General features: G+C 30.7%; 1 protein-coding gene, 1 long non-coding RNA gene and 1 other non-coding gene across 3 annotated transcripts; 2 read left to right on the top strand and 1 right to left on the bottom strand.

Annotated features, from left to right (window-relative positions):
• Nucleotides 1-378: 378 nt before the first annotated feature.
• On the bottom strand, nucleotides 379-788 carry LOC124889276. Its single transcript, XR_007048120.1, has 2 exons — nucleotides 689-788; nucleotides 379-410 (listed from the first exon to the last, which is right to left on the bottom strand). It is a non-coding gene; the product is annotated as an uncharacterized LOC124889276 (long non-coding RNA).
• A 3,728-nt stretch (nucleotides 789-4,516) lies between these two features.
• TRNAS-GCU lies at nucleotides 4,517-4,598 on the top strand. The gene has a single exon. It is a non-coding gene; the product is annotated as a tRNA-Ser (tRNA).
• A 5,123-nt stretch (nucleotides 4,599-9,721) lies between these two features.
• On the top strand, nucleotides 9,722-11,319 carry LOC107850822 (mitochondrial uncoupling protein 5). Its single transcript, XM_016695593.2, has one exon. The coding sequence runs from the start codon at nucleotides 10,156-10,158 to the stop codon at nucleotides 11,143-11,145; it is 990 nt and encodes a 329-aa protein (XP_016551079.1). The 5' UTR covers nucleotides 9,722-10,155; the 3' UTR covers nucleotides 11,146-11,319.
• The last annotated feature ends 1,718 nt before the right edge of the window (nucleotides 11,320-13,037 follow it).

Genomic DNA, 13,037 nt, shown 5'->3' with positions numbered 1-13,037 from the left:
AGTATTCTTCCTAAGACAACCCAACACCAAGGTCATCTCCTATCTAGGCATTTCATATAGGTCAATACACTCCTAAGGATAGAGAAGTATACCATTCATGTCTACTTAGACAATTATAATGTTCACACACTAGTCATGAGACCACAATTAAGCTAACCAAGGTCCTAGGCTAAGGGTCAAATATCATACCTTACAAATCCATGGCCTATAGGAATTAATAAATCCCAAGTTTACCATTTAATCAACTATCGTCTGAATTTCCCGCCCAATCTCGCAAGATATTAATGATTACATTACAAACAAGCTCAATCTATACTACGGGTAAGCCTAACCTACCTTGAATCCAAGCAACTCACGAACCAACGAGCTTTCCTTTTCTTTCCGAGAAGCTTCCTCTTCCACAAGCAATGCTATCAACAATATAATGTAAGCATTACAATAAGAATGAAAATACCCATTATAGCATCATTGTGCCATGGGTTTCAAATAGACACCAAAACCCCAATTAGGTTTCACCCTTGGAAAGGAGTTTCCCAGACCAATCATAGACTAATTATCTTTAGAGAATTAAAAATCCTCAAGAAATTTGAATCAAACACTCAATTTTTGAGGATACAATTGAGCCACAATGATTTAGGATTTGAGTCAAGAAATAATGAAATTAATATCAAATTAGAGGAATTCTTACCTTGGATTTGTAGTAAAAAGATGGATTACACAAGTTGTTTAAGTTTCCAATCAACCCACAAGACCAATTTTTGAGTCACCACTCTTTTAGGGCTGCTAGGGTTTTAATAAAGGTGAAGAATGCTCAAAATCTGTCAAAAGATCCTTTTTATACGGTTTTAGATGGGCCCGCAAGGTCAAAATTTATTTTTGACCTTCCGAACTCATTCGGACTTCGTTTTCGCAAACGAACTATGTAACCCTACTAAATTCGACATTCCGGACGCATTGGTGAAGTCAAATTTTTCATACGAGGTCATTTAGACTACTTGTGGGTCCCACACCTCTATATTTCGATATTTGACTTTTCAACTAATTGGTCGAAATGAGCTCGGGTGCTATGGGATCCGAACCAAGGGTCTATCTATCCTAAAATTGATCTTACATGGATGTTGGCACAGTCAAGATTTGCATACGAAATTATTTTACTGAAATTTCGTTCGGCGGCTGTTTGAAATCGACGAAGACTTCCAATTATAAAAGTGGTTCTAAAAACCAAACGAATCGTCAGGTAACCGAACTATCAAATCCAGCAAGTCACTAATGACTTGAGATGGCTATGGAGGAGCTCTATCGACAAAATAGGTAAGAATACGGCTAATGAACTGAAAGGTCGTTACAGATACTATAGCATATGTTCTCAATTGATGAGAATAATTGGCAAAAACAAGACAACACGGGAATTTTGGCCATGTGCTTATACATGTTCCAATATACTAGAAATTGATGAAAGAATACCCAACCATCCTTTGATAATTATAAAATACTTTAGCGACAGTTTGAAATTTAATTATAAGAAATCTCAATATTTTATATAATTATTGAAAATATTAATTTTAAATTTATCGAGATATATTATTAGCTTTCGATACATCCAACGAAAATATATTTTTTCTTTTGTAAAGATACATAATTAGCTATCGGTATATTTTTTTTATTTTAGGTCTGGCGAGATATATAATACATCCAACGAAAATATATTTTTTTATTATAAAGATACATAATTAGTTTCTATGCATTTTTTTCGATTTTAGGTCCGTCGAGATGCATAATTAGCTCCCAATACATCCAAAGATAATTTACATTTGAAGTGTATTGAAAAAAGCCATGCCTTTAAATATATTTTAGAAGTCATCAAGAGATGGACTTGAGAAGGCTTACTCAAGAAGCCATCAAGATATATACTTGAGAATGTTTACTTTGAAAGTTATCAAGAGATATACGTGAGAAGACTTACTTTGAAAGTCATCAATTGGTGTACTTGAGAAGCCAAGTTTTACCTATAAATACTCCTTCAATCCTTACAGTTGTCCTTAATATTCAAAATTCCCTCTTTAGTTTTCTCTTTCTTCTAAAAATCCTGCTTAGTGATTTTGGTTATTATTTAAATCTATGATTTAACTTGCTTAGTGATTTTGGTTATTATTTAAACCTATGATTTAACTTGTTGATATTTGTCTCAATAATTTTGTTGATTTCTATATCCTCTAATTAATTAGATTTCTATACCTCTAATTAATTAGAGAAGACTTATTTAACTTAGAATATCCTCTACTCAGTGATTTTGGTTATTATTTAAACCTATGATTTAACTTGCTGATATTTGTATTAATATTTTTGTTGATTCCTGTATCCTTTAATTAATTAGGGAAGACTTATTTAACTCAAAATATCCTCTAATTGATCAGGGAAGTGCTTGTTTAATCTTGGGGAAACATTTCACACTACTGAAATAGTTTCTTAGGACAGTGCGTAGCACGACTCAAGTATAATTAATATATTAACTTGTTAAAACGTAGTTAGATTACTATTATAATTGTCATATTGATTATAAGATTATCATTGAAGTAATAATAATATTGTACATTGTTATGTTATTATATTACTAATATTATTAATATAATATTTTGTTAACAGTTAAATAATATTATTATTATTATTTTTTCATTGTTCCCCAACAATTTTTGCATACTTTTCATTCTATTCATGCATAAACACGTGAATCATAGAATAAATTGTTATTGTTGTTGTAATTTCGTCAATCTGGAAATAATTTTCAGCCATGAAAATTTAATTTTATTTTAAATGAAACTCATGTTCAAACACAACAAATCGAATATTACTCATTATTTTTTTTAACTTCAATTTCAAGTACTCTTTTTTTGTACCACTACCAACCATACACTAGTATTTGAGAAACTCACACTATTTACTACAACTAGGAATAATTGCCTCTCGGATATACGCGCAAAAATCACTTATTAAATTATACTCCCTACGTTTTGGAATAAGTAAATTGTTGGAGTATTTATTGGTGTTTCAAAATAAGTGAATCATTGAATTTTTTTTCAAATTTACCTTATGATTTGATAACCAATTAACTTTTAAAAAGGTATTACATGATCAACTTTTTCTTTTTTTGGGGGGTGGGGGGAATGGAAAATTGTGTTAAATTTATATCTTTAATGTTTTTTCCTTAATCCGTGTGCCAAAATTCAACAATTCATTTATTATGAAATGGAGGGAGTATATATGATTGTACAAAAATAAAAGCTCTCAAATGTATGTCATTTCACTATTAGAATAAAAAATAAAAATAACAAACACCAAAGTTTTTTTTTCCATACAATGGTAGAAAAAAAGTATTACTTTAATTTATTGTTCTGAAGAAAGACATGCACACCTAAGTTCAAATAATAATTTTTCAACCATCAATAAGTGTCGTTCATATAATAACTTTGCAACCATCAATAAGTGTTCCTACACTTTTTAACTATAAATCTCTAATTTATGCTTTAAAAAAATTATTTTTTCTTAGTAGATCATATACAATGTGGACTAGTCTAGGTTCAAATAATAGTTGTTTTGCAACCATCAATAAGTGTCCCTACATTTTTTAATCATAAATTTTTAATATAACCTTTAAAAGAATATAAAAAATTTATGTTTTATAGATTATCTGACGCGAATTAGTCAAATCAGTATATTCTGAATATCAATGGCACACAACAAAAGCATACCAATTGAATGTCATTCTAATCTTTAATTTCTTTTTCTTCTTAAATTTTTTCTCTAGAGCTTTTGAACTAATTGAATGAGATAGTATATATTATATCCTATAGCATAAATTCTCAAATGGTGAGAACAATTGGCAAAAGCAAGACAAGCAGCCCCACATAGGAAATTTCCATGAGTTTATAATACATGTTCCAATACAATAAAGTTTGAGATTTGAAAGAATACGTAACCATCTGTTCTGTTTATAATAAAAAATAATTTTCCTTCATTCATATATAAACAGATGAATTCATAGATTAAAAAACTTTTTGAAATCTTATGTTTGATACCTACTTACTGTTTAATTTTTATGTTTAATTAAATTAGTTATTTAAATATATTGTTTTAACGGCCATTAGCTAAATAGTTGGGTTTCTTCACTCTTGCTGGGGGGGCTTATCGAAAAAAGCCTCTCTACCTTTCAATATAGAAAGGTTATGGTCTGCGGATATACTGCCCTTCTCAGATCTCAGATATAAGATTACACTGAATATATTATCGTTGTTGTTTAGGCATTAACTAGATGACATAGAAAACTTAATAATAGTCATTAAGCTAGTTAGTTTTGTTATATCACTCGTAAATGAGATTACAATGTTTGACAATTTTTTAGTCGTATACATGGTTAAAATGTTTTTGCACTATATTATAATATGTTTGGGCAAACAATTAATAAACTAAATATGTGTATAAAACATATTTGTATTATTTTGCAAGATTATTATAGCAACAAGTCGCTTTGGCCGAGTGGTTAAGGCGTGTGCCTGCTAAGTACATGGGGTTTCCCCGCGAGAGTTCGAATCTCTCAGGCGACGATTCCTTTTTTTTGGGGCCATTCGCTCGAACGCAAGCCACGGTTTATGTTTTATGAGGCATAAGCTCAGTTTCAGAATATCATGCCTCAAATTTTGTCTGGTCTTTATTTTTTGTCCGATACGAGTTTAAGAAATAAAAAGGTGGACGAGAATTCCCGTAACATAAAAAAGGAAAATCACAAGCCACATGTTATGTTTTATGAAGCATAAGCTCAGTTTCAAAATATCATGCCTTACGAAATTTGTCTGATCTTTATTTTTTGTCCGATACGAGTTTAAGAAATACAAAAGGTGGACGAGAATACCCGTAAAATAAAAAAAGAAAAACGCAAGCCACAGGTTATGTTTTATGAGGCATAAGCTCAATTTCAAAATATTATGTGTTACGAAATTCACTGCACACAAATTAAACTTAGTTCCTACAATATAAATTCGATTTTAAAAGTCCACAAAGTTATGATTTAGGAGAAATCATAACTCATTTCTACGAAACTTTTGCCTGCGAAAGTTTTGTAAATTAGATACTACTTAAATTATAATTATATCGAAGAAGATAAAAAATCTTCAAACTGTTCCCTTATAAAATTAGGTCATAGTATGTATGAGTGATAATGGAAGCCACCACTTTAAGGTACAAATATCAAAAACCACCACAAAGATCTTTTGTCTAGTTGCAATGCATAATGGGCCCCCACCTAAATCCTAATAGAGAAAATATCAAAAGTGGACCATGCAAAGAGCACCTTCCCTTAATAAACCTTTGCCCGAATGCGGTGACTCGTTCCTCTTCTTTCCTTCCAATTTTGTAGGCAAAGCAAATTGTGTCAAAAGTTATGTTTATTCTCATTTGGATGCCACACAAGTGGAGTACAAGTCAAGCACTCAAGCTGTATACTATTTGGTAAATTTAATATATTTGGGACTTTGCTAACTGTTTTTTTTTTTTTTTTTTTTTTTTTTTTTGGTTTTTTTTTTCTTTTTTTTTTTTTTTTTTTTTTTCTCATTGTCGTTAAGTTCATCCTGACTTTTTGCTAATTTTATGTGACAACATCATTATGTAATAACAATAACATACCATGTATAATAATATAATACTTTGCAAGTAAAATATGAAAGCATAGTGTGTATGCACCTTTATCATATAGGTCAAAGACTGTTTTTTGATAAATAAAATTAGGGATAATGTCCATTGTTTCTAAACTATTTAAATTAGTTTAATTTTTTGTAGTTCTTATTTGAAAGGAAGGGATAAATAATTATTGAATTTTAGTTAAATCTATTACATTTCTTATGAAACAATAACTGCCTTTAAGAAACTTAACATTTTTTTTGTATCAATAAATATTGAACGTGGACAATTATGATGAAGTGATAAATACTCTTTCATTTTTAATCAGAAGTCTCGGGTTTAAGCCATAGGTATGAAGTCTCCTTTGAAAGGGAACGAGCGTTTTAACTTCATATAATGGGATTTTTCGACTCGAATTCGGATTAGTCAAACTCCAATACGAGATACTAGAAATCGAGTGAGGACCAAAAAAAACAAATTGTGACTTATTTTATTTTATTGGGGGTAAATGTAACATGGAGTAAATATTACGCATGGAAAACAAGCCACAAATTGAAGATGCTAATAACTTTTGCCCATTTTCCATAACTAGTTGACCACACAATTGGATGGCTCGAAAGGCCAAATCGGAACATGAAATGCCAAGTTGACCATTTTATTTTTTTAATGAAAGTTTCATTTGATGTTCGGTATTAGTATTGAAATTTGATTAAATTTAAATTTGTATATTACATGACTCATTTTTTATCGGGACAAGATATTGTCATTCATAAGAGCTCGAACTCGAAATATTTAATTAAGAATAAAATAATCTTTTTTTAAAAAAAAAAAATTTAAAATGAATAGAGAAATCTCAACTATCCTATCACATTCACATTGGTAAGTTAACCACTTTTGAAGTACGAATATAAGCTTAAATGATGGTCCTAAAATTGAATAACACTAAGGCCTCTATTTTATGAGATATACTTCCTTTATAACATAACTAAAATATAATGACACAATTTCTATATTAATAATTTAAATTTAGTGATATGATTTTATAGCAATGCGAGATTTTTAGCATATATTAAACTAATATTTTTTTAAAATTTGATATTCAATTAAATATGTATCTTATTACATTGGGACTAGAGGAGTATATGCTCACTTTTTTCTTGTGTGGTTCAAAGTGCTGGGTAAAATTTTGCCCCCTTTAGTTTATTCTAGACCTATAAGCACCATGAATTTTATGAAGAAATGTTCATATGATCCATTAGTTACACATTATAGAATTTTAACTTTTCCATGGCATAAATTCTCACGTAATGAATAAAGAAATTTTCTCTTTTCTAACATTTTTTTTCCTTCAAAATATAATACTAGCTATTTGTCCCATTATAAAAGAATATTTATCCTTCTTTAATTATATAATCAACATCAACTAAAATATATAATCAATAGTAACTAAAATATGTACGAAATTTATGTCTTATCAAGGTTAATGTGTATAAATAAAGAAGGATACGTATTTTTATTTTTAATATATTAAAAGTGTGAAGACTCTTAGAATAGTAATTTGAATATTTTGCCCTTCACTAAAAGATTTTTCTTTAGACAAAACTATTTTTTCACTATTTTCTTCAATTTATTATTTCATTATTTTTTACTATATTAACTAAACTTTCTAAAATATATGGAACTTCTAAAATATATGGTAGGGGAATTAATTAATATTTTCATTTCTACTGGACTTCCTAAAATATATAGGATTTCTAAAATATATGGTAGGAAAATTAATTAATGTTTTTTCTACTGTTTAATTAGAAAAATATTTCTAAAATAAGACTCTATTAAGGAAATACTATTACAAATATTGAGATGCACGTTAAATTAGAGAACAAATCGGTTTGCCTAGTAGGAGAATATTATTGATGCTCATCTAACTTGATTCGATTGTATGTCTTGATTGGTAGATGCTTGATTTTCTAACCCTCAACTTCTTAACTGTTTTGATTTTATCAGCATAATAGAATTCAACATGTGTGTATATATATATCTTCTTTGTTTTCATTCAAAGTCATTCTTTAAGGTCAAAATTTTCGCTCAGAGAAGAATTAGTTGATCAAAATCTAAGCTTTGTGATCACTATTATACGCCCTCCGTCCCAAATTATGTGTCGTTATTTGATCGGACACGATATTTAAGAAATAAGTACTGACTTTGTTAAAGTTATAAAATTACCCTTCTTAAATAAAAGAGTAATAGTATTTAAAATCAAGTAGGACCACCTTTAATTGAAAAGACAAATAAAAAAGGGAGTAATAGTATTTAAAATTAAGTGGAACTACTAAGGATAAAATTGTAATTGTGTCTTTAAAAACTTACCAAATAAGGAAAGGCAACATTCTTGTTAGGACGAATCAAAAAGGAAATGGCGACACATAATTTGGGACGGATGGAGTATTATTTTTTTTTATAGTTTATAGGTCGTAGATGAATGTCTATTGGCTTTGAAGAATTTCTTGTGCAAAGATTAGGTTTAATTGTATTGATTTGATATCTTTATTATCTTATTTTTTTATTTTAATTTACAGATCTAGATGAATCTCGATTGGCTTTGAAATTTTTTGTAGGTAAAGATTAGGTTTAATTGTATTATCATAATATCTCCATTAGTTTGTTATTTTGTGGTAGTTTACAGTTTGTAGATGAATCTCGATCGACTTTGAGGAATTTTTTTGTGTAAATTTTAAGTTTAATTGTATTGTTTCGATATCACTTTTATCGTATTATTTTATTGCAATTTACAGGTGATGGATAAATGTTGGTTGGCTTTGAAGAATTTTTTTAGGTAAAGGTTAGGTTTAATTATTTTTTTAATATCTTTACTTTGAGAATTTTTTATGTAAAACTTAGGTTTAGTTGTATTTTTTTGATATCTATTATTTTATTATTGTTTACAGGTGATAGATAAGTGTCGAACGACTTTGCAAAAATTTGTGTGTGTAAATATTAGATTTAATTTTATTATTTTTCATGTCTCTATCATTGTATTATTTTGTTGCAATTTACACATAGTAAATGCATGTCGATCGACTTTTAAAATATTTTTGGTTAACTTTAGATTTAATAAATAATTTCTTCATTTTTACCTACTCAAAAGATATTAAATTTAATTATTATATTCATCTTTATTATTTTCATAAATATCTTATTTAGTGTAATGTTTGAATTCATTAAAGTGAGGTACACGCGCAAGACGCGTACACGTAAACTAATATTTTTAAATGGTTAATTTAATTTTTATAGAATGAACACTTGAGAATATGTGTAAAAACCTCTATAAATTTTTGAGTCAAAGTGCTTAGTAAAAATATTTTGTCATGTATTAAGTTGGTATCAAAATATATCGTAATTTAAGTACTTCAACAAAACTTTACTCAAGCTGATCCAAATCCGTATATATAAAGTTCAATTAATCATCATTTTTTCGATGTGAGACTCTTAACTCTTCCTCGACACCTACCAGACCTTGTCAACTAGAGCTCGAACAAATATAATATAGGGTCCATTATCCGTGAGTAAGTCTCACTTTCACATCTACCTTATGCATCGCACCACTAAATTCGCACTCCAAAAACTCTATAAACTTCAAAGTTTGTCTTCACATCTTCAACTTATAAGCACTCTTCATCTTCAACCTTAAAATCGTGCGTTATTATCATCAAAAATGAAAAATCAAAAACTAAAAAAGTTTTCAAAGAGAGGTTAAAGAAAAGGTGAAATTTTTTTTCAATGCAAGTTGCAACCAAGGGAAATTCTCCAACTACAACATACCTAGTAAAATTTCGCAAGTAACATTGATAAAAAAAATAAAATATATGCAAATCCTTTTACTAGTTCGCGAGGTAGAAATACTATTTTCGAGAGATCCTCCACTAATTATACGAAATTTTCCAATTATACCAAAGTCTTATTTTTGGCAATTTTGCCACTTTCTATTTCCTCCTACATTCTAGTAATTCATTGACCATGACCCACATATACCTTCCGCCGTTTAGAAAAGTATACAAAAGAGAACCCGCGTATACACTTTATACAAGAAAAAAAAAAAACCCTAATTTCCACTTCCTTTCCTTCCCTTTCTTCCCCCTCTTATAAATTCCTTTCTTCCTTCTCTTTCTCATCTCATAAATTCATTCCTTTTTTTCTCTTATAGCCTATGTCTCAAAGACCCAATACTCCACACTTTTCATCTATAGCTTTTGGCCTTCATTCCCATCTCCTGGTTTCCAGTGAGATGAACTCTAACTCCAATTGGTCTTGAAAATATCAAATTCTTTGTGATCCTATTTAGTCGGCGGTGCAGTAAAGCTCCCGCTATTCTAATTAACCTTCTTTTGTAGCACACTAACACAAGCTCTTGCTATTCTTGTTAGTATTCTTTTGTAGCACTTTTGGATCTTTATATTGTTGTTTTTGTAGAGCTTCCTGAATATCTCGAGAATGGGTGTTAAAGGATTTGTTGAGGGAGGTATTGCTTCGATTATTGCTGGGTGTAGTACACATCCTCTAGATTTGATCAAGGTTCGTATGCAGTTGCAGGGTGAAACCCTAAACAAAGCTCCTGCTCCGCACACCGTTCATAATCTCCGTCCAGCACTTGCCTTCCATGGTGGTGGTGGTGCTGCTGCTAGCCATGGTAATATCCACGTCTCGGGGCCAATGGTACGACCGACGAGTGTGGGACCAGTTGCTGTTGGTGTGAAAATTATACAGCAGGAAGGAGTGGCTGCACTTTTCTCCGGTGTATCGGCGACTGTTCTCCGGCAGACGCTTTATTCTACGACCCGAATGGGGTTGTACGATATGCTGAAGCAGAAATGGTCTGATCCGAATAAGAGCAACATGCCTCTGTCGAGGAAGATTATCGCCGGATTAGTGGCCGGTGGGATCGGAGCTGCGGTTGGGAACCCTGCTGACGTGGCAATGGTGCGAATGCAAGCCGACGGCCGGCTCCCATTGGACCAGAGAAGGAACTACAAAAGCGTAGTTGATGCAATTACTCAGATGAGTAAAAGCGAAGGCGTTACTAGCCTGTGGCGCGGTTCATCACTTACCGTGAACCGCGCCATGCTAGTAACTGCGTCGCAGTTGGCATCGTATGATCAGTTCAAGGAAATGATCTTGGAAAAAGGGCTGATGAAAGATGGTCTAGGGACCCACGTGACGGCGAGCTTTGCAGCTGGATTTGTGGCTGCAGTAGCCTCAAATCCAGTCGACGTGATTAAGACACGTGTCATGAACATGAAGGTGGAGCCGGGAATGGCTCCACCGTACAGTGGGGCCCTTGATTGCGCTGTGAAAACGATCAAAGCCGAGGGCCCCATGGCACTTTACAAGGGGTTCATTCCAACAATCTCAAGGCAAGGACCATTTACTATTGTGCTCTTTGTTACATTGGAACAAGTCAGGAAAATGCTCAAGGATTTTTGATGATGATGACGAAGACAAAAATAATTTTAGTATTAAGAATTTAAAAAAATGTTTAGTTTATTTAATGTTTTAAGTTTTTAATTTGGGGGTTAAGTTTGGGAGAAGTAATACTATGTTATTTTCTTGTTTTGTTATTGTCACTTCTATATAAAAAAAATAAGTTCTCTTTTGGTAGATTTAATGATTCTTTATTAAGCAAATGTTGATTGAAGCAACTGCTATATTTGTTATGTTGGTGGGAAGTAGAATTATTGTGGAAAGAATTGGTATCGAGATGCGCAAAAGTTGGCTTAAGTAAAATTATTGACAGAATGCAATCACTTAAGGTGTCTGTGTTAACATTGCCTCGAATACCTTGAGACCAACAAGTTTGGCTCCTTTTAACTGAACCTAATACTTATGTGCGCGATAATACATTGAGATTGATCAAGTTTGGCTCCTTTTAATGACGTACCTACCTATTCAACAATCAATTTAAGATGTGAGTGTTAAATATCATCTGACACATTGAAACTGACAAGTTCGATATCTCATATAAAATTTAAAAAAAAAGTCACATTTAGGAGATATGACTGTCAATTCTAACGCTCGCAGGCATCAACGACTGCTTTCACTGATCAACTCAAATACTTTCACACACTAGAACGGAAAAATAATATCTTAGACAATCAAAAATTTTATTTAATTAGAAAGGACAAGTAAAATCATGTTAGTTTAATGTTGGGAACAATATATTATGTCCACTTCCAAAGGACAAGAACAAAAATAAAAAGTCAAAATGGCTCTTTGGCCGTCAAAAAAGAGTTTTTAAATTTTATTAAATTAAAATACTTTTATTTTAACACGTTTTAGGACGACTAGTTCTAAGTAAAATAGCTTGATCTAAGAAATTTTGAAAAAGTCTTGTTAAAATTCTAAATGTCAAAAGGTGTTGAATCCAAAAAAAAATAAGAAATCACTCACATTTAGTAATGATTGATATGCCACTTGAATCTATTATATATATATATATATATATATATATATATATATTTAATCAGGAATTTAATAACTCGATAACAAATTCAAAATTTATAAATTTTAAGTTTCAACTTTATTTTTTTTGAAAATAAATTTTATCTGATACGAATTTATATTAATTGGAGCAGTAAATTTAAAATGATAAATGCATAAACAAAAGGTACTAATAGCATGGGGTCATTATTTGTCACCTTAGTAGGTAAGAGAGCGTGTGTTAGGCACATGCATATGTCCTAAAGTTTCTACTTTTTCAATGTCACTTTTTTTGTTGAACAAATTCTTGTTGAAATTTTCTTTATAAAAATCCAAAAAAAAAATAAAAAAATGGAAATTGTTCAATTTTGATGTGTTGTAATTGATTCCCTTCTCTCTTCATTGTATTTTTCTTTTTATACTTAGTTTTGTGATATTTTATTTGAGCCAAGGATCTATATCGAAAATAATATTTTTATTTTCATAAGGTGTAGGAGTAAGGTTGCTCATACACTATCCTTCTCAAATTTCATTTTCAGAATTACGCTGAATATATTATTATTGTAATAATTAAAATGAGGGTGGGGTGGGGGTGGGGGGAGTAGTGGCAGAGCTATCTTTGCTCCAGGGGTTCATCCGAACCCCCTTTAATGAAAAATTATACTGTTTTTATACTATTTTTACACGATTAAAAATATTTTTATGCATATATATAGTAGATGTTGAACCCTCTTCGACTAGTTCGTATATTTGCTTCTCAACCCCTCAATGAATAGTTTTTTTTTCCTGAGGCAAAGTCACAATTCTCTTCTACTTGTGATGTTTCCTCATTCATTACAACTTTGTATAATGGTATTGGTTCTTTCCTTAGAATATAAATTTGTCTCCAAATCCTAAGA

Source organism: Capsicum annuum, chromosome 12 (genome assembly GCF_002878395.1).
Source record: "Capsicum annuum cultivar UCD-10X-F1 chromosome 12, UCD10Xv1.1, whole genome shotgun sequence".
In the NCBI taxonomy this organism is placed as follows: domain Eukaryota; kingdom Viridiplantae; phylum Streptophyta; class Magnoliopsida; order Solanales; family Solanaceae; genus Capsicum; species Capsicum annuum.
This window is presented reverse-complemented; position numbering and strand designations above follow the sequence as displayed.

What these genes read in the sequence shown, in the direction of transcription:
- LOC107850822 (XM_016695593.2), top strand. Translation starts at nt 10,156, where the DNA reads ATGGGTGTTAAAGGATTTGTTGAGGGAGGTATTGCTTCGATTATTGCT.